The following is a 22,394-nucleotide window of genomic DNA, read 5'->3' as shown; positions in this document are numbered from 1 at the left end:
TTGGCACCATTGATAAAGATGAGAAAAATATACTGTATGACATAAATAATACAAATACTGAGCTATATTGTATGCTACAAAAAAGTATATTATTTTATACTAATAGAATTGCTCCGAGAAAGATATGTTAGTTAACAAGGTACCTTTTTGTTTCTCTAAAAGATAGGTGTCAAAATGGTTTTCACCCGTTTTCAACCCTCCCCTTGCTACGATAACAGCACTGAGCCTTTCTCTATAATGTTTTATGAGATTGGAGAACATATTAGACCATTCCTCCATACATAATCTTTCCAGATGCTTGATATCCTTTGGTATGCGCTTATGGACTGCCCTCTTCAATTTTCTAAAGGTTTTCAATGGGGTTCAAGTCTGTAGATGGAGATGGCCATTGCAAAATGTTTATTTTGTGGTCAATTAACCATTCCTTTTTGGATTTTGATGTGTGCTTGGGGTCATTGTCTTGCTGGAAGATCCACTTGTGGCAAAATGTCATCCTCCTGGCAGGTTTTGGGGTAAAATGTCCTGGTATTTGATAGAGTTCATGAAGCTGTTGACCTTAACAAGAGCACCAGGATCAGTGGAAGCAAAATAGCCCCATAACATCAAATATCCACCACCATATTTTACAGTAGGTATGAGGTACTTTTCTGCACGTGCATCCTTCTTTTGAAGCCAAACCACCGCTGGTTTGGGTGGCCAAAGAGCTCTATTTTCGTCTCATCTGACCATTATTAGTTGCTCTTAATAAAGGCTTATTTTCAGGCAACCCTTTTCAAAGAGCCTATTGGCATGGAGGTGGCGTCGAATTGTAGATTTGGAGACTTGGTGACCTCAAGATGATACCTAGTTCTGCAATTCCCAGTTCCCTTGGAATTTCCTTTGCCTCCTGAACCATCTACCTCACTGTTTAGTGTGCGTGGGGACAAGATACACATGCGTCCTTTTCCAGCAGGATTACCACTGTTCCAGTGGTAAACTTCTTAATTATTGCCCTAATAGTGGTAAAATGTATATACATTTTTGTATAATGTTTTTGTACCCATTGTTGGATTTATGAAGGTCAACAACCATTCGTCTCTGTTCATTTGTGAGTTATTTGCCTTTCCCCATGGTGATGGATGACCAATGATTTTTACATGCGTTACCTCATTTTTATACCCCAGTGAAACAGGAAGCCATGGAAGGCCACAATACAGTTTCTTAAGCTGAGATTAATTTTAAAAAGTAGAACGTTATTGCTGATTTTATTTGGTAAGAATTTTACTCTAGAATCTTTATGGGTGCCAATAATTTTGACACTATCTTTTTTAGATTTTGTTTTATTACTTGTTAAACAAAATATTTTTCTCTGAGCAATTGTATATATATATTTTAGCTTACAATATAGCTCAGTATTTGTATTTCTTTATTTTATAGTCTTTGTTGCTCATCTTTATTAGGGGTGCCAATTAAGTTGATCTCCCTATCATATAGGTGTTGTAAGGAGATTATGTATTGAGTTGAAAGATTACTAGTATTTTACTAGTAATTACTACTCTGAAAGTACCCTGGAAGTGTATTTATCTATTGATTGCTGATAGAGAAAATGAAAAGCATGTCTATGCATAACCCCATTTTAGACCACTATTACACTATTCACCACATACAATTACAATAACAAACAGTGAACTTCAAGTCACAAACAGGCCTAGTCTATGCACTTCTCTAGTATTACCTGCTGTGTTTCCATGTGTGTTTAGGGAGAGGACAGGGTCTTAGAGCAACACATTTTTTTCTACAACCAATTAAGTGTCATGAGAAGGGGTCACATGACAATGACTGTGCTGTAGTGGTTATGTAGCTGGGAGCAGAGTGCAGTGGGACAACAGTCATCATGCTGGGCACCTTTATTCTGCTTTGGCTCGGCATCTGCCTGCTCTTATACCTCCTCAGGAATCACAGGGCCAAAAACTTCCCCCCTGGTCCACAACCCATCCCAATATTTGGAAATATTTAGCAGCTGAACCTGGAAAATCCCATTGATGATTTGGAAAGGGTAAAGTAAAAAGCTATATGGTTCTGCTGTTGGTGATATTTGTCTAGTAAATAAAATTATCTTATTAATCTGAGGACAGGATGTTGTGCAATTGATGCCTTGAATATGCAAAGAACAACCAACTTATTCACATCAACATGTGTGTAGATGTTTTTTTTATTTTTACATTGTCGGGTGGTTTGGTGCTTTAGGGAATATGAATCAGAACCCATTTAACAGTGTAATAAACATCAATGGAAAGATAATTGGAGCAAGCCAGCAACCCCTCAGAGACATCTATAACAAACGAAGAAACAAGCAAAGAAACATCAGAGTTCTTCTAATAATCTTTCACATCTTTTCACGTTTTTCATTGAAACAGCTGTCAGCGCGCTATGGGAAGCCTTTACTTCGGAGGCAGGCCAGTTGTGATCATCAATGGAACACAGGCTATGAGGGAAGCATTGGTGACGAAGGCTGTAGACTTTGCGGGACAACCCAATGGACTCCTACTCAGCCACCTCACACGAGGCAAAGGTATTAGCCCAACTAATGATCTCACCTAGATAATTTTTATGTAACTAAAACCATGCAGCTTTAGTTAAGGGTTCAAGCTCAGGAAACAATCAATTAGGATGCACCCCATGATAGGATTGTCTCAACTAGGCGACTCAAATGGAAAAGGTTATTTACTTTTTCATAGACATGCAATACACAATATTAAGTTTCTCCTCTGGATTAATAAAGTACCTACCTACCTACCTACCTACCTACCTACCTATCTATATATCTTTATATTGATATGACACTGTATAAACAATGCACAATATCAGTATTTGCATGAAGGATTATGGACCTAGCTGGAGAGATCACCGTCGCTTTGCCCTGATGTCCCTGAGAAACTTTGGTCTGGGAAAGCAGTCCATGGAGGAGAGGATTCTGGAGGAGATATCATATGCCACTGCATTGCTGGACAAGAGATGTTATTACTTATATTCTTAATAAACATAATCTAGAATGATTACCACCATGCTTTCTTCCAGACCATGATCACAATCATGGCCAATGGACCCTGGGGTATGGTATGAATACGACTTCTGTGTTCTTCATTATGGATTCAACAAAGGATTTTGATCCAAAGAAACAAGAATACATTCTATGTATTTTTAAACTATGAAATAATTTACTCTGACTCCTCTTTTTATCAAGCTACCTGTGATTGAAGTTACTGATACAATATTTTATTAATAATAATAGTGATGATTTGTCTAACTCTCTGCAGACATATGACACCATGACACTGCTGAGGAGTCTGCTTTTGCCCTTCCAGAGACCTCTAAAGGACTACCACACAATTCAACTCATGTCTGAGATCTTAGAGCAGCACAGAGCCACCCACGTCCCCAATGAGCCATGAGATGTCATCGACAGCTATCTGCACCACATGGATAAGAGGGTGTGTACTCTCAATTATGCAGTTATTTGGGCCAAATAGGCTAGTTACTAAAGCACAGAGTTTCTAAACCCAGAGGCGCAACATCGCGAGACTTCCAGGAACGTTTGCGAAAGACCAAGCAGACCAGGCCAGGGTTTGGGGTTTGAGAAGTCAATGAGAAAATTGAAAAATTCTTCCTTAGTTGTTCATTTTCTCGAAATCTAAAGGCACAACCTAGATTCGAGCCAATGTCTTAAGTAGTTGAACATGTTATAACTCCAACTTCGTGAAAGTGACAAACTGACACGTTTTCATTTTCGTGAAAAACAACTTTATATCGAAGGAGTGCCTTTGATTTGACGGCTTGCACATGCACAGTTCGATGCAAGACGACTGTTAGACCCAATTACGTGTTTCTACGCATGAGCTTAGCTAGCCAACGTCGCCATGACATCACCTACAAGTGTGATTGGGGATTTCTATTGGAGAAGCAGTTTTAGCCTATCTTCATACTGTACTGTCTTTGACAAAGGTCTAATTGGGTGCCAGTAAATAACTGTCAGCACATCGACATAGACAACATTTATGAATGTATCTTACAATCAGTCAAATCAAAATAAAATAACATGTTATTTGTCACATGCTTCGTAAACAACAGGTGTAGACTAACAGTGAAATGCTTACTTATGGGCCCTTCCTAACAATGCAGAGAGAAACATATAGAAACAATTATAACAGGAGGAATAAATACACAATGAGTAATGATAACTTGGCTATATACTCAGGGTACCAGTACCGAGTCGATGTGCAGGGGTACGAGGTAATTGAGGTAGATATTGTAAGTACATATAGGTAAGGGTCAGAGCAGTGTTGTGTTCGAGACCACCTAAAGCGAGTCTGAGTCAAGACCAAGACAGGAGGGGGGGCGAGACCGAGTCAAGACCGAGACCGGGAGGGGGACAAGGGATCCGAGACCAAGTCAAGAACGAGACCAGAAAAATGTGTGTCCAATTCAAGACCAGATCTGTGCCTCGACACAGCTAACCAAATGACACCTGCATCTCTAGCTGTGTATAGCCACCGAAAAATGATATGAGGGGGAAAAGTCAGTCACTCACACACTCCTCCAATGGCATGGCATGACATCTAGCTAGCTATCTAGCTAACGTTAGGCTCCGTGTTTATAGCTTGCTACATAAATAGATATGCTAGCCTATTAGCCACGTTATGACTGACTTGTGATCATTGCCCTTGCTAGTTTGATTGTATTGACATTCCCAGCGTTAGTTATATTTGTCCGTTTTTGTCCAGAATATTGAGTCATTGAAACTGAAACAGTGCATCCCGAATGGAGGCAGCAAACAATGTACCAGGCCAGCTGTGATTTACAACCTGATAGCAATATTTTTTGGACTACCAAGAAATGTATTGGTGAATTATATGAATCATGCATTGAACTGCATCCATCTATTCTGCCAACAATGCCTTAGTGTACGCCATGGAATGTTGAGTCAAATTTAACCTATTTTTAAAACCTCTTATAAAGTTGGTTTTGTAGAATAAACTAGGAATTTTATATTTTTTACTGATATTATGATTGTTTGTTTGTTTCAAATCTGCAAAGTAGATAAAACGCTGTCAGTTCCACTTTAAACTTTAGGTCACTAGTTACTTTGTGTGCTAAACGTGAAATGCTTTTTGCAATGGGAAGTAATAGTGGTACATCTCGATAGGGAAATGCTTAATGGTTGTGTTTTTATATTCTTATATATGGGACCTACTGGCTTATTATGTCTGAGTTTATGGACTGCTTATCCTTTAACATCATGCTGTGTGTGACTGCTGCCTTTCCATCGGCCCTATGCAGTGGTGTAGTGGTGCCTGTGGGTATACTCTAATTATGCCAAAAAGTTCCCAAATGGCCCGCCCAGTGAAGGAAAGGGACCCTGTGTGAAAAATCCTGTTTTCCTATGTTTTTTTAATGAGTTTTCCTGTAGACTTTTCAGATTGTCACTCTCAAAATCACACCTTTTTTAAACATAAAAAAATACAAAAAATGGATGGTCTGTTCACAACAATGCTTAAACCACGTCAATCTGATTGGGTGGGCCTCTGTCCACCCAGGCCCATCCATGTCTACGCCCCTGATGCAAACAGCACATGATGACAATTGCGCATCACAAATCGCCTACTAACCAACACTTTGGACTAAACTTTTTCAATACCTGGTTTGCATACCCATTGTTGCCTTAGTTCGCATTTACTGGTAGATATCATATGTTGAAACGTCTACCGGCTACCGATGTCATTCTTCTGTGAGCTGCTCCAGGCCAAAACCATTTGAGAGCTGCACACTCTTGCTGCCTGCAGATGATATTGCGCTAGAACTAGGCTATGTGTGCGGCGCGCATTTTAATATATTTAATGTACTTTGCGATTGTGTAGGCGACTTTGTGCATGATTTCTCTATTGTACTACATAATTAATAAGTCGTATACCTCCACTACACTACTTTGATACGCATCAGTAGGGATTAAGACGTGAGTATACGCAATGCCCAGTGAAAGAAAAGTGGGTTTACGGTTTATACCTACGTATACCCTCCACTACACCACTGGCCCTTTGTGTTTTACAGGAAGTGCACTCCTATATGAGTGAGCAGGTATTCAATCAATCAATCAAATGTATTTGTAAAGCCCTTTTTACATGAGCAGATGTCACAAAGTGCTATACAGAAACCCAGCCTAAAACCCCAAACAGCAAGCAATGCAGATGTAGAAGCATGGTGGCTAGGAAAAACTCCCTAGAAAGGCAGAAACCTAGGAAGAAACCTAGAGAGGAACCAGGCTCTGAGGGGTGGCCCCTTCTGGCTGTGCCGGGTGGAGATTATAACAGTACATGGCCATTAAGGCCAGATTTTTCTCCAAGATGTTCAAACGTTCATAGATGACCAGCAGGGTCAAATAATAATCACAGTGGTTGTAGAGGTTGCAACAGGTCAGTACATCAGGAGTAAATGTCACTTGGCTTTTCATAGCTGGGCATTTAGAGGTTGAAATAGCAGGTGCGATAGAGAGAGAGAGAGTTTAAAACAGCAGGTCTGGGACAAGGTAGCACGTCCAGTGAACAGGTCAGGGTTCCATAGCCGCAGGCAGAAGAGTTGAAACTGGAACAGCAGCACGACCAGGTGGACTGGGGACAGTAAGGAGTCATCAGGCCAGGTAGTCCTGAGGAATGGTCCTAGGGCTCAGGTCCTCCGGGAGGGGAGGGAGAGAGGGAGAGAGAGAATTAGAGGGAGCATACTTAAATGTACACAGCACACCAGATAAGACAGGAGAATAACACCAGATATAACAGACTGACCCTAGCCCCCTGCCACATAGACTATTGCAGCAGATACTGGAGGCTGAGACAGGGTGGGTCGGGAGACACTGTGGCCCCGTCCGACGATACCCCCGGACAGGGCCAACCAGGCAGGATATAACCCCACCCACTTTGCCAAAGCACAGCCCCCACACCACCAGAGGGATATCAACAGACCACCAACCTACTACCCTGAGACAAGGCTGAGTATAGCCCACGAAGATCTCCTCCACTGCACAAGCCTGAGGGGGCGACAAACTGGACAGGAAGATCACGTCAGTGACTCAACCCACTCAAGTGACGCACCCCTCCTAGGGACGGCATGGAAAGCACCAGTAAGCCAGTGACTCTGTAATATCTTATGTTTCACCGAGTCGTGGCTGAACGACGACATGGATAACATACAGCTGACGGGATATACGCTACATCAGCAGGATAGAATGGCTGACTCCGGTAAGACAAGGGGTGGTGGTCTGTGTATATTTGTAAACAACAGCTGGTGCATAAAATCTAATACTAAGGAAGTCTCGAGGTTTTGCTCGCCTGAGGTAGAGTATCTCATGATAAGCTGTAGACCACACTATTTACCAAGAGAGTTTTCATATATATCTTTCGTAGCTGTCTATTTACCACCACAAACCGATGCTGGCACTAAGATTGCACTCAATGAGCTGTATAAGGCCATAAGTAAACAGGAAAACGCTCATCCAGAGGCAGCGCTCCTAGTGGCCGGGGACTTTAATGCAGGGAAACAAATCCATTCTACATAATGTTAAATGTGCAACCAGAGGAAAAAAAACTCTAAGCCACCTTTACTCCACACACAGAGACGTGTACAAAGCTCACCTTCGCCCTCCATTTGTCAAATCTGACCATAACTCTATCCTCCTGATTCCTGCTTGTAAGCAAAAACTAAAGCAGGAAGCACCAGTGACTCGGTTAATAAGGAAGTGGTCAGATGACGCAGATGCTAAGCTACAGGACTGTTTTGCTAGCACAGACTGGAATATGTTCCGGGATTCTTCTGATAGCATTGAGTCGTACGCCACATCAGTCACTGGCTTCATCAATAAGTGCATCGATGACGTCGTCCCCACAGTGACCGTACGTACATACCCCAACCAGAAGCCATGGATTACAGGCAACATCCGCACTGAGCTAAAGGGTAGAGCTTCCGCTTTCAAGGAGCGGGACTCTAAGCCGGACACTTATAAGAAATCTCGCTATGCCCTCCGACGAACCATCAACCAGGCAAAGAGTCAATACAGGACTAAGATTGAATCATACTACACCGGCTCTGATGCTCGTCGGATGTGGCAGGGCTTGAAAACTATTACAGACTACAAAGGGAAGCAGAGCCGCGAGCTGCCCAGTGACACAAGCCTACCAGACGAGCTAAATCACTGAAGCATACATGAACGCATCAGCTGTTCCGGATAACTATGTGATCACGCTCTCCGTAGCCGATGTGAGTAAGACTTTTAAGCAGGTCAACATTCACAGATAGATTACCAGGACGTGTAGTCCGAGCATGCGCTGACCAACTAGCAAGTGTCTTCACTGACATTTTCAACATGTCCCTGACTGAGTCTGTAATACCAACATGTTTCAAGCAGACCGCCATAGTTCCTGATCCCAAGAACACTAAGATAACCTGCCTAAATGACTACCGACCAGTAGCACTCACGTCTGTAGCCATGAAGTGCTTTGAAAGTCTGGTCAAATCAAATCAAATTGTATTTGTCACATGCACCGAATACAACAGTGAAATGCTTACTTACAAGCCCTTAACCAACAATGCAGTTTTAAGAAAGAATACCAAAAATAATCACAAAACAATACGATATAAAATAATACGAAATAGAAGTAACAAATAATTAAAGAGCAGCAGTAAAAATAACAATAGCGAGTCTATTTACAGGGGGTACCGGTACTGAGTCAATGTGCGGGGGCACCGGTTAGTCGAGGTAATTGGGGTAATATGTACAGTTGAAGTCGGAAGTTTACATACACCTTAGCCAAATACATTTAAACTCAGTTTTTCACAATTCCTGACATTTAATCCTAGTAAAAATCAGTTAGGATCACCATTTTATTTTAAGAATGTGAAATGTCAGAATAATAGTAGAGAGAATTATTTATTTCAGCTTTTATTTATTTCATCACATTCCCAGTGGGTCAGAAGTTTACATACACTCAATTAGTATTGTCACGCTGTTCTGAAGGAGGAGACCAATGCGCAGCGTTGCGAGTGAACATGATGACTTTATTAACTTAAAGCAACCACGAAGAAAACAACAAATGACGATCCGTGAAGTTCTATACTGAATACTACTAACAGCAACAAAGAAACAATAACCCACAACACAAAGTGAACTCACACAGTATAAATATGGCTCCCAATCAGAGATAACGAGCCGACAGCTGACACTCGTTACCTCCGATTGGGAGTCATACGACTAATCAAGAACAATTAACCAAACATAGAAAATGCACAACCAGAAATCCCCAACATAGAAATACACCCAAACAATGACACTAAACAACCCTGGCTCAAATATCAAGGTCCGTGGAGCCAGAGTGTCACATTACCCCCTAAAGGTGCGACCTCCGGGCGCACCAGCATACAGTCTCGGGGAGGGTCTGGGTGGGCGTCTGTCCCTGGTGCGGCTCTGGCCCAGGTCGTGGTCCCCACCCCACCTTAGTCACTATCCGCTCCGTATTCCCTTCCTCATGACCACCCCCAACTAAACCCCACTGGATTAAGGGCGGCACCGGACTACGGGGCAGTACCGACTAAGGGAGTAGACCAGACTAGATGCGGATCCTGGCTGGCTGGCTCTGGGCGGATCCTGGCGGACGCTCTGGCGGATCCTGGCGGGACGGTCTGGCGGATCCTGGCCGGACGGCTCTCTGGCGGATCCAGGCTGGACGGCTCTGGCGGATCCTGGCTGGACGGCTCGGATCCTGGCTTGATCGGCGATCCTGGCTGGACGGCTCTGGCGGATCCTGGCTGGACGGCTTTGGCGGATCCTGGCTGGACGGCTCTGGCGGATCCTTGCTGGACGGCTCTGGCGGATCCTGGCTGGACGGCTCTGGCGGATCCTGGCTAGACGGTTCTGGCGGACCGGCTGGACGCTCTGGCGGATCCTGGCTGGAGCGTCGGCGGATCCTGGCAGGACGGCTCTGGCGATCCTGGCTGGCTGACGGATCTGGCGGATCCTGGCGGGCTGGACGGATCTGGCTGCTCGTGGCTGGCTGACGGATCTGGCTGCTCGTGGCTGGCTGACGGATCTGGCTGCTCATGGCTGGCTGACGGATCTGGCTGCTCATGGCTGGCTGACGGGTCTGGCTGCTCATGGCTGGCTGACGGATCTGGCTGCTCGTGGCTGGCTGACGGGTCTGGCTGCTCATGGCTGGCGGAAGGCTCTGGCTGATCCTGTCTGGGCGGAAGGCTCTGGCTGATCCGGTCTGACGGAAGGCTCTGGCTGCTCCTGTCTGGCGGAAGGCTCTGGCTGCTCCTGGTCAGCGGAAGGCTCTGGCTGCTCCTGTCTGGCGGAAGGCTCTGGCTGATCCTGTCTGGCGGAAGGCTCTGGCTGATCCTGTCTGGCGGAAGGCTCTGGCTGATCCTGTCGGGCGGAGAGCTCTAGCGGCTCCGGTCTGGCGGACGGCTCTGAAGGCTCATGGCAGACGGGGCGGCTTTGCAGGCTCAGTACAGACGGGCAGTTCAGGACGGCGTTGGGCAGACGGACAGTTCAGACGGCGTTGGGCAGACGGGCAGTTCAGACGGCGTTGGGCAGACGGGCAGTTCAGACGGCGTTGGGCAGACGGGCAGTTCAGGCGCCGTTGGGCAGACGGGCAGTTCAGACGGCGGCGTGGGACGGGCAGTTCAGACGGCGTTGGGCAGACGGGCAGTTCAGACGGCGTTGGGCAGACGGGCAGTTCAGACGGCGTTGGGCAGCCGGGCAGTTCAGGCGCGCCGCTGGCAGACGGGCAGTTCAGACGGCGTTGGGCAGACGGGCAGTTCAGGCGCCGTTGGGCAGACGGCCAGTTCAGGCCGGGCTGGCACGCACATCGTGGACCTGGTGCGTGGAGTAGGAACAGGCCGGACCGTACCGGGAACACCCACCACTGGCCTTAACTGGGGATCAAGAACGGACCGACCAGACTGGGAACACACTTCAGTCTCTCATGCCGTGCCACAACAACTTCCCTCCCTCTACTGCCAATGGCTCCCCGTAATCCGATAGCCTTCTCTCCTTTTCTCCCTGTGGCAGCCTCCTGCTGCCCAGGCGCCCAAGCCATGTGCCCCCCCCCAAAAATTTTTTGGGGAGTAACCACGGGCTTCCAGCCTCGACTCCGCGCTTCCTCTTCATACCACCTCCTCTCGGCTGCCGCTGCCTCCAGCTCTTCACGAGGGCGGTGATATTCCTCCTCAGACCACCTCCTCTCGGCTGCAGCTGCCTCCAGCTCTTCACGAGGGCGATGATGTTCCTCCGTTTGTGCCCAAGGACCCTTTCCAGCCCGAATCTCCTCCCATGTCCAAAAGTCCTTAGGAGGCATCCATAACTCCTGTGTCCAGACCCCTTGCTCCTGGACGCGCTGCTTGGTCCTTTTTTGGTGGGTTATTCTGTCACGCTCGTCTGGAGGAGGACACCAATGCGCAGCGTTGCGAGTGAACATGATGACTTTATTAACTTAAAGCAACCACGAAGAAAACAACAAATGACGATCCGTGAAGTTCTATACTGAATACTACTAACAGCAACAAAGAAACAATAACCCACAACACAAAGTGAACTCACACAGTATAAATATGGCTCCCAATCAGAGATAACGAGACGACAGCTGACACTGCGTTACCTCCGATTGGGAGTCATACGACTAATCAAGAACAATTAACCAAACATAGAAAATGCACAACCAGAAATCCCCAACATAGAAATACACCCAAACAATGACACTAAACAACCCTAGCTCAAATATCAAGGTCCGTGGAGCCAGAGTGTCACAAGTATTTGGTAGCATTGCCTTTAAATTGTTTAACTTGGGTCAAACGTTTTGGGTAGCCTTCCACAAGCTTCCCACAATAAGTTGGGTGAATTTTGGCCCATTCCTCCTGACAGAGCTGGTGTAACTGAGTCAGGTTTGTAGGCCTCCTTGCTCGCACACGCTTTTTCAGTTCTGCCCACAAATTTTCTATAGGATTGAGGTCAGGGCTTTATGATGGCCACTCCAATACCTTGACTTTGTTGTCCTTAAGCCATTTTGCCACAACTTTGGAAGTATGCTTGGGGTTATTGTCCATTTTGAAGACCCATTTCAAATCAAATCAAATCAAATTTTATTGGTCACATGCGCCGAATACAACAGGTGCAGACATTACAGTGAAATGCTTACTTACAGCCCTTAACCAACAGTGCATTTATTTGTAACAAAAAAAAGTAAAAATAAAACAACAACAAAAAAAGTGTTGAGAAAAAAAGAGCAGAAGTAAAATAAAATAACAGTAGGGAGGCTATATATACAGGGGGGTACCGGTGCAGAGTCAATGTGCGGGGGCACCGGCTAGTTGAGATAGTTGAAGTAATATGTACATGTGGGTAGAGTTAAAGTGACTATGCATAAATAATTAACAGAGTAGCAGCAGCGTAAAAAGGATGGGGTGGGGGGGCAGTGCAAATAGTCCGGGTAGCCATGATTAGCTGTTCAGGAGTCTTATGGCTTGGGGGTAGAAGCTGTTGAGAAGTCTTTTGGACCTAGACTTGGCACTCCGGTACCGCTTGCCGTGCGGTAGCAGGGAGAACAGTCTATGACTAGGGTGGCTGGATTCTTTGACAATTTTGAGGGCCTTCCTCTGACACCGCCTGGTATAGAGGTCCTGGATGGCAGGAAGCTTGGCCCCAGTAATGTACTGGGCTGTACGCACTACCCTCAAAAGCCACTCCTGTGATTGGGAGATGATTTCCACACACCACAACCCTCTTGTGTGATTGGGTGATTTCCACACACCACACCCCAGGGAACCTAACATAGCAGGTGTAAAATAAACACCCGAAACTAGTTCCTCTAGTCTACATACTGGTCTGTCAGGAGCCTTGCGGTCGGAGGCCAAGCAGTTGCCATACCAGGCGGTGATGCAACCAGTCAGGATGCTCTCGATAGTGCAGCTGTATAATTTTTTGAGGATCTGAGGACCCATGCCAAATCTTTTCAGTCTCCTGAGGGGGAATAGGTTTTGTCGTGCCCTCTTCACGACTGTCTTGGTGTGTTTGGACCATGATAGTTCGTTGGTGATGTGGACACCAAGGATTTTGAAGCTCTCAACCTGCTCCACTACAGCCCTGTCGATGAGAATGGGGGCATGCTTGGTCCTCTTCTTTTTCCTGGAGTCCACAATCATCTCCTTTGTCTTGGTCACGTTGAGGGAGAGGTTGTTGTCCTGGCACCACACGGCCAGGTCTCTGACCTCCTCCCTATAGGCTGTCTCGTCGTTGTCAGTGATCAGGCCTACCACTGTTGTGTCGTCGGCAAACTTAATGATGGTGTTGGAGTCAACACATCTGCCACACTGATCCTCAACACGGGGGCCCCCTCAGGGGTGCGTGCTCAGTCCCCTCCTGTACTCCCTGTTCACCCATGACTGCATGGCCAGGCACGACTCCAACACCATCATTAAGTTTGCTGAAGAAATTACAAGTCCTCACTGTCGGAGACCGAGTCAAGACCGAGTACAAATGTATATGACACCGAGACAAGACCGAAACACTCAAGATGTGGTCTCGAGTAGGTTACCACAACACTAGGTCAGAGTATGTAAGCTGAGCAGAGCTGGAGCGGAGCGTGCCTAATCAGTTTGACTGGAGCGCAGAGCGAGATTCCCAAAGGCTGGAGCATCGGCCTTCTTGCCCACTCAAATTTCGCTCCAGTAGTGCTCACTTCACGAGCTCAGGGCATGCCTGGCCCAGCATGCATTTGTAGTGTACTTGTGTGCTGCTATAGCCCCTTGTTTTGCTACTGTCATGGAGTTGGCTAAATATTTTCATAAATAAACTGATAAAAACACACAGGTGCTAAATCAATGTGACTTACAAAGATGAGGACCAAGAGCAAGAGAGGGAGTGCAGTGATGTAGTGTCCACAACTAACGAATCATTGTGGAATCTGAAAAGACACATATCCCGAAAGCATGATGGTGCATGTGCACATGCTAAAAGAAAGGAACGAGGTGGGTAGTTAACTAAGTGTGAAACTAAAAATCAGATCTCTTACAAGTTTCGTAAATGTTTGTTCTATTATCTATACAATAGGCCGTAATTGAGGACGCAGGGGAACCTGACTACACCCCTGTGTTAGGTGTGACACAGGCACCCAAATCTTACAAAGTAGTTGTGAAGCTAAGAAGTAGCCAGTAAGGCTGAGCACCATACTCTGCTTGTCGCTCCATTGTGTCCTCCTCCCAGAGTGCAAAGAACCTTGGCGTGACCCTGGACAACACCCTGTCGTTCTCTGCTAACATCAAAGCGGTGACCCGATCCTGCAGGTTCATGCTCTACAACATTCGCAGAGTACGACCCTACCTTACACAGAAAGCGGCACAGGTCCTAATCCAGGCACTTGTCATCTCCCGTCTGGATTACTGCAACTCGCTGTTGGCTGGGCTCCCTGCCTGTGCCATTAAACCCCTACAACTTATCCAGAACGCTGCAGCCTGTCTGGTGTTCGACCTTCCCAAGTTCTCTCATGTCACCCCGCTCCTCCGCACACTGCACTGGCTTCCAGTTGAGGCTTGCATCTACTACAAGACCATGGTGCTTGCCTATGGAGCTGTGAGAGGAACGGCACCTCCTTACCTTCAGGCTCTGATCAGACCCTACACCCAAACAAGGGCACTACGTTCATCCACCTCTGGCCTGCTAGCTCCCCTACCTCTACGGAAGCACAGTTCCTGCTCAGCCCAGTCAAAGCTATTTGCTGCTCTGGCACCCCAATGGTGGAACAAGCTCCCCCACGACACCAGGACAGCGGAGTCACTCACCACCTTCCGGAGACACTTGAAACCCTACCTCTTTAAGGAATACCTGGAATAGTATAAAGTGCTGACTGCTGATATTACTTTCCTTGCGTTTCTAAGGGTATTCATCTAACAGTCAGTCAGGCAAGCTTATTCATTTGTATCAATTAAATTGTTGGATTTCACAAATATGAACAGCTCACTCGTGTTCCAGGTTGGTTGTATCTGTGAACATGGGCCATAGTAGGATACACAGATTGAGTATGGCCCATTTAGTAGGCTATGCAGTATGCACACACAGACAGCCTTGTATCTGGATGAAAGGTTTTGTATTGTGGTGAATGTTTAACACTCAAGGGTTTTTGTTTGTTGACATTTTAATAAAGTTCAGAGTCTGACTTCCCTCCCACCCTCCATGCCATTTACTGAGTTATTGTGGTTACTGAGTGCATTGATTTAAAAAATCCAAAGGTCTACAAGAGCATATAGACTATAAGAGAAGAATTTGCCACAGTTGTTAGAGATACAAATAATAAGTAGATGTAGGCTATTTTCACATTAGGCTATATACTATATATTTCAATGATAAATACAGTCAGAAAAAGTAAGAAAATTAAGGGGGGTAATAAAAGTTTCATCACAATGACCAACCATGCCGAAAGAAACTTTATAAAATAAAAATATATATTTATTTGTGCTTTGACATGACAATATAGTACTGCGACATGACGTCAAAGATGCGACACACGTGGTTACGGAAATGAACACATGCCAATAGCGTAAGCTTTCTGGAATCTACTTTGTGTGAAATTATTCGTGAAATACACTAATATTTGAGTTGTCCAACAGCACAGTTTCTTGGACAGCATGGCAACAGATGCTAAAAGACTCAAGGTAGAGATATGGTTTATTTTGCTAAGCTACATACTTGCCAGCGATGTTGGAAAACGCGTTGTTGCTAGTGATGCGACTAGCTAGCTAGCTCTTGGGTACACGATTTCAAGTTATGAATGCTAGCTAGCTTGCAAGTTACCAACCCTTAGGATTAAGTAACTAGCTAGCTAGGTGAATAAGAATATTTGATAGTGCAGTTTTTTCACGTGTCAATATGTTTAATCCTACCAGCCTGCATCATTGGTTATTGTGGTTCTCTGTAGCTCAGCTGGTAGAGCACGGCGCTTGTAACGCCAAGGTAGTGGGTTCGATCCCCGGGACCACCCATACACAAAAATGTATGCACGCATGACTGTAAGTCGCTTTGGATAAAAGCGTCTGCTAAATGGCATATTATTATTATTATTATTATTATTATTGTTTGGTCATGGGAGTCTGATGGTGTGATGATCCTTGTTTCCTGTGTAGACAGAGGGCAGCGACCCTCTCCAGAGCTTCCTGCAGTGGTGTGAAGGAGTGGGGCTGAAACTCAACAACAAGGTAATCAGAAAGTGTATAAAGACATTGTCTGCAATTTGTAAAAAGCCCTATACTTCAAAGACCTACGGGAGTAGTCCCCTGTAGCTCAGTTGGTAGAGCATGGCGCTTGCAACGCCAGGGTTGTGGGTTCGTTTCCCACGGGGGGCCAGTATGAAAAAAAAAATGTATGCACTCACTAACTGTAAGTTGCTCTGGATAAGAGCGTCTGCTAAATGACTAAAATGAGTATTGGGGGTGGAACTATTGCTGTGGGTTCTGTGTTAATGGTCATTCAGTTGTGTTTATTCTCTAAGGTGTACATCAGCAAGGAGGGCACAGTGGCAGAGTATGGCATGCTGGCTAAGGAGGACATAGATGAGGGAGAGTTGCTCTTTACTATACCCAGAACGGCTCTTCTTCAGCAAGGCACCACCAAGGTCCTGGCTGTGCTGGAGGAGGGTGAGACTGCAACACACACACACACATACACACACCTCTTGTCGGAGGCCTCCAAAGAAAACATCTGGTCCTCCCTAGGTAAAGCATCTCTGGAGAACACGTCCGGCTGGGTACCCCTCCTCCTGGCTCTGATGTATGAGTACACATCTCCCCAGTCCCACTGGAGGCCTTACCTATCCCTCTGGCCTGACTTCACAGCTCTGGATCACCCCATGTTCTGGTAAGGGCAAACACATACAGTATGTTCTAATATTCTTGAGTTGAGTAAACTTTTGCATTTGAGTATTCTGAGTTGTATTTTGTGGATGTGATTTGTAGGTCAAAGGATGAGCGGGACAGACTCCTGAAGGGGACAGGGATCCCAGAGGCGGTGGACACTGACCTCACCAACATCCAGAAAGAGTACAAAGACATCGTCCTACCTTTCATCACGTTACACCCTGACCTGTGGGACCCAGCGAGACATACACTGGACCTCTACAGAAGCCTGGTGGCTTTTGTCATGGCTTACAGGTATGGCTGCATGGCTCAGGCACCAAGGAAAGTATGAGGAGGAGTGGGATGACTGCCTTTCTACTAAGCTGCTTGTACATTTATGATTTTGTCATTTCTCGCAACATATATTGCAGAGGTCTTCACGGGTTTAAAAAGTTGGACCCGTTCTGAACTTGATCCGTGGCTTTCCCACACGACCAGATATGCATAAATTAAAACATTGTAAAACCGAGATCTGTTCAGAATGGACCTGAGGACAGTCAGACCAGTTCCAAAAAGGCCTGTGGAAAAACAGACCCCCCCGATGTGTAGCATATTCAAAATGTTATAACCTATTGTTACTTTCCTAAAACAATAATTGTCCACCTCAAGGTTCAGCTGTCAGAGATTTGAGTGCTAAATACATCATCAAGGCATTGCATGCATATAGGCATCCACTGTATGATATTAATATTTAAAATATAAAGCAAGAGAAGCCCTAGAGAGACCAAGAGAAAGATAGAGATATGCCAGCGGCATATTCCCGACACCGACATGCATTTCTTTATACTACTGCTATAGAGATATAGGCGTACAGAAGGAGGCTAATTCGTTAATTTTCTAACCAAATATTTTTTAAATAAAGATAAGCATTATATGGTTAGATTAAAGGAGTAACTCTGGTAGGCCTAAAACATTCTTCCTCGCCTCAAGTTCAACTGTTAGTCAGTTGGAACGCTGGTGCGCACTGCCTTCATAGGCCTGCATAGCTAAGCCTAATAAAAGCCATAACACACTAAACCTAAGTCATGTCATTGGGAAAATACAAACAGGTTATTATATTGCATCTTGCCCTCTTTTGGTTTTTCCTTTTCATGGTGTGAGTGTGATTAGGCCTAATGGTAATTCTATTATATTGCGGCTAACACATGAACTTAATTTGGCCAAAGAAAATGGCTCAACAGACTTAAACAAAACACAGGTTGCAAAGCCTATTTAAAGAACTGGTTTAAACCTTCACAAAGGTTTTGAACAGGCTAGGCCTATCTTGCTGAAATTACCATTAGGTCTACCCAATAAATTACAGCAATATGCTAATGCTTTTTATTTTACAACAGGCCTACTTTTAACCTTCAACTAAATACGTAGAACAAAATTAAAAAGACAGTTCGAACATAATTTTGTCAACAAAAATGTATCAACAAAATGAAACACTTTTTTTTATATATATATATATAAAGAACTGGTTTAGATTCTTAAATATGCCTACAATAATAATAATGATAAAACAAATGATAATAGATACGAAAATAAATAAAAGTTAGAAAAATGTTGGACCCGTGAAGACCTTACACTTCAGAGGTGCAAAATGTAACAGTTACAAAAGTTGACAGTACTTCTATGTATAGATCAATATCTTTGTATTTACAATTTAAACCCATATTTGTATTATTCATTTTACACAAATCACTGATAAAGCTGAAGTGTAACTGGATAACCAAGCTAAGGAACAGCAACTTATTAAAACTTTGCAGATGTGTTTTGGGGGAAGCAGGCTTGTTTCTGGCAGCATACATGCAACCCAGATTCTCCATAATATTCCTTCAAATAACATTTTATTTGCCACATGCACCGAATACAACAGGTGTAGACATTACCATGAAATGCTTACTTACAGCCCTTAACCAACAATGCATTTATTTTTAAATAAAAAAGTAAAAGAAAACAACAAAGTGTTGAGAAAAAAAGAGCAGAAGTAAAATAAAATAACAATATGGAGGCTATATACAGGGGGGTACCGGTGCAGAGTCAATGTGCGGGGGCACCGGCTAGTTGAGGTAATATGTACGGTACATGTGGGTAGAGTTAAAGTGACTATGCATAAATAATTAAGAGGAGCAGCAGTGTAAAAAGATGGGGTGGGGGGGCAGTGCAAATAGTCCAGGTAGCCGTGATTAGCTGTTCAGGAGTCTTATGGCTTGGGGGTAGAAGCTGTTGAGAAGTCTTTTGGACCTAGACTAGGCGCTCCGGTACCGCTTGCCGTGCGGTAGCAGAGAGAACAGTCTATGACTAGGGTGGCTGGTGTCTTTGACATTTTTGAGGGCCTTCCTCTGACACCGCCTGGTATAGAGGTCCTGGATGGCAGGAAGCTTTGCCCCAGTGATGTACTGGGCCGTACGCACTACCCTCAAAAGCCACTCCTGTGATGGGGTGATGATTTCCACACACCACAACCCTCTTGTGTGATTGGGTGATTTCCACACACCACACCCCAGGGAACCTAACATAGCAGGCGTAAAATTAACACCCGAAACTAGTTCCTCTAGTCTACATACTGGTCTGTCAGGAGGTACTCTTCTGCACTGTTCAACCAATCCAGTAAAGGTGGAGGAGTAACGCCTTGTTAATGTCCAAATGTGAAAGTCCTGTGACTATCATCACAGGCTCTTTTCCATTTCCCCTGAAAACCGTAACGTCCGGTTGTTGGGGACTCGGCAGAGGCTACACCCCAGGTGAGACCAGTGTCTTACTATACAGTACTATGAGGAAACTTAATGGCTGTTTAAACAACATTCACCTTCTCCCTCATTACTTGTCCTGCTTCATGGTCCATTACGCTTTGGAGTTGATTTACTTTTCAAGGATTTGTCCTATTTCAGTGTTTTGACGCTTTTGCAGTGCTACTGATTCTCTTCGAAGTGCTGATCAGCTTGCTGTTTGGGCCTGAATATAATCCAATCTGTTTCTCATTTCCTCCCTTTCTTCCCCTGCAGTTTCCAGGAGCCCCTGGATGAGGATGAGGAGGATGAGAAGGACCCCAATCCCCCCATGATGGTGCCCATTGCGGACATGTTGAACCATGTGTCAAATCACAACGCCAATCTGGAGTACACACCTGTGAGTAAAACACTCCTACATTCGGTTCACGAATCCTATATAGTGGGTGTATAGCAAGAATATGATATGTCCTTTTTCTCTCTGCATTCACAGGAGTGTTTGAAGATGGTGTCAGTGCGAAGTATCCGGAAAGGAGAGGAAGTGTTCAACACATATGGCCAGATGGCCAACTGGCAGCTCCTACACATGTATGGCTTTGCCGAGCCATATCAAAGCAATAGCAACGACACTGCAGACATACCCATGTCCAATGTATACAAAGCAGCTGTGCAAGGTGACTACTGATCAGACATGCTGACTAGGGGTGGATAGACAACTGAGACACATTTTGTTAATACACTACACATACTGAATCAACCCAAATTAGAGGCCACACTTCTAAATTATCCTTATGGTTTTACTTTAACACGTTCATCTGTTTCTGCCACATCTCAGTGACTCGGTCTGAAGCTGAACAGCGCCTCCTGGTGGAGAAGTGGAGTCTGTTGTGTGAGATGGAGATGGTGGGAGACAAGGGAGTCTTTATCTTCGGAAAGTCAGGGTCCCTCACCGACACAGAGATGTACACAACACTCAAGGTAACCATGACAGAAACCATAGTAACACTAGAGCGCATAGTTGTATATTCAAGACTATCCAGTATACATTGCTGTTTGCCTCTCCCTAGATCCTGTGCATGTCAGTGGAGGAGTTTGAGGACTTCAGAGAGAACGAAGGCTGGGAGGAGGCAGATGATGACGACGAGGAGAAAATGTTGCAGGCACTCTCCAACGAGGGTCTGCCTAGTCTGCCCCCTCTCTGGAGGCGTCTGGTGCACGCTGCAGCCCGCTTCACACTGGACTCCTACGGGGAGGACATGCAGAAGGACAAGGTGCTGCTGGAGGATAAAGATGGCTATGCTAAACTGAGCAGCCGGCAGAGGAGAGCACTGCAGGTCCGCTACGGCCAGAAGACTATCCTGCACCAGCTTCTGGAGCTCACCAAACCATGAATAACCACTGAATCCATGCCAAAGCACTCCCTGATTTATGACCTCCACTCAAAACAAGCCTAAAGGGGCTAGGCCTAGCCACTGGCTATTGGAACTGAACATATTTGGAAAACACAACTGATTTAACTGTATCCTTGTGAATTTGTATGAGACTGATGAGCTATAGCTTCGAGACTGTTGGAAGTACTGCTCCATACAAGGTCCTTCACGGGTCACTAAGTTACCCAAACCGGCAATGGACTGCAGCTATCGCGTGAACTGCTCATGTTAAACATTACATATCGTTTTACCTGTTGTAATGTACATTGTCATGTTTTGCATAATAAAATTAAAACAGCAGTCTCTGTCATCGGAGGGAAAAAAACAAATGCAGTTCAATTGTTTAATGAGTTTAACTACAGTATGCATACATACAGGAAATAAGTAGCAAGAACTAAAGGCAACTATAAAGGACTACAAAATACAACACACGGACCAATACATTTACAAAACATTCAAAATCCTTACAAAATGGGCTGTATTGGTCCTTTTGTTCTACAATTTGGATCTTTGTACAAATGTTAAGGTTCAATTCCCCATCTGAAATTTAACAATTTTACAAGTTCCGGGGAGAACCTAACCCACTTTAAAATGGAAAGACCATTGCCCCCACCACACCCCAAGCAGATAAAGGAGTGAACCCATGAGAGAATCTAGTGCACTGCCTTTCTCCCACTCAAAAAAAAGAAAAAAATCAAAACCCAGGCTGCTTTTTTAAATCCACTAGCCATTAAGCCTCAACGCAAATAAATCAGTCATGAAATCTGTAGGAGGGAGACAAACAGGGCTTTGGTAGTGAGTGAATGTGTGTCTGTACACATCTTCTTTACATGTTAGATCATTTGTTGGACACTCCTTTCAGACATGTAGCTCCATCTCCCTTTTAATATTTACATCAAAATTATATTAAACAGCATTTAACTTCTCCATATCCAGACCAAAACAAAACTCTTAGATCCAGGAGCAGCAGTCCTTAAACTTCAAATCAGCATTGCCAGTTCATCCAGTGCTAACAGTAATGTAGGGGGGGGGGGGCATCTGTGGGGTGGGTCCAGGGATGGAGGGTTTGGCCCTAGCATCTCTCCTGCAGGCTGGCTGACTAACTGGCACCAGTGCCCTCCATCACCTGCTGAGCCTGCTTTTGCCCCATGCAGCACTGAGCCACTGACTGGAACAACCTGAGAGAGAGAAGATAGCGGAGGGCGTTTAATCCAAGTCCTTCCACTGCAGCTTATCTTAGAATGCTATTTCTTTTTTGTTGTTGAATAAAGCAGAAAATGAACACAACGTGCTA

General features: G+C 44.9%; 2 protein-coding genes across 21 annotated transcripts in view; one reads left to right on the top strand and one right to left on the bottom strand.

Moving 5' to 3' along the window:
* The first annotated feature begins 1,871 nt into the window (after nt 1–1,871).
* Nucleotides 1,872–21,714, top strand: setd6 (SET domain containing 6, protein lysine methyltransferase). Of its 4 annotated transcripts, none has more exons than XM_041838213.2 (11): nt 1,872–2,035; nt 2,397–2,551; nt 3,345–3,470; nt 16,189–16,260; nt 16,554–16,698; nt 16,777–16,918; nt 17,017–17,211; nt 19,947–20,070; nt 20,164–20,344; nt 20,506–20,648; nt 20,738–21,714. In XM_041838213.2, exons 3-11 carry the CDS (start codon nt 3,459–3,461, stop codon nt 21,059–21,061), a joined length of 1,338 nt encoding a protein of 445 aa, XP_041694147.1. In that variant the 5' UTR covers nt 1,872–2,035; nt 2,397–2,551; nt 3,345–3,458; the 3' UTR covers nt 21,062–21,714. The 4 variants fall into 4 exon arrangements, with proteins under 4 accessions (XP_041694147.1, XP_041694146.1, XP_041694144.1 ...); XM_041838212.2 differs by having other exon boundaries at nt 3,297–3,470; XM_041838210.2 differs by lacking the exons at nt 1,872–2,035; nt 2,397–2,551; nt 3,345–3,470 and adding an exon at nt 15,552–15,720.
* Nucleotides 21,430–22,394, bottom strand: part of LOC121532321 (CCR4-NOT transcription complex subunit 1) — a 33,760-nt gene continuing 32,795 nt past the window's right edge. For all 17 annotated transcript variants that reach the window (XM_041838191.2, XM_041838202.2, XM_041838199.2 and 14 more), the window contains exon 47: nt 21,430–22,278. In XM_041838191.2, coding sequence (XP_041694125.1) covers nt 22,200–22,278 — 79 coding nt within the window. In that variant the 3' untranslated portion in view covers nt 21,430–22,199. The remainder of the gene's footprint in view (nt 22,279–22,394) is intronic.

The sequence above is a fragment of the Coregonus clupeaformis genome, chromosome 19, assembly GCF_020615455.1.
Source record: "Coregonus clupeaformis isolate EN_2021a chromosome 19, ASM2061545v1, whole genome shotgun sequence".
NCBI classification, from domain to species: Eukaryota; Metazoa; Chordata; class Actinopteri; order Salmoniformes; family Salmonidae; genus Coregonus; species Coregonus clupeaformis.
The sequence above is the reverse complement of the archived record's forward strand: the minus strand, read 5'-3'. Positions and strand labels throughout refer to the sequence as shown.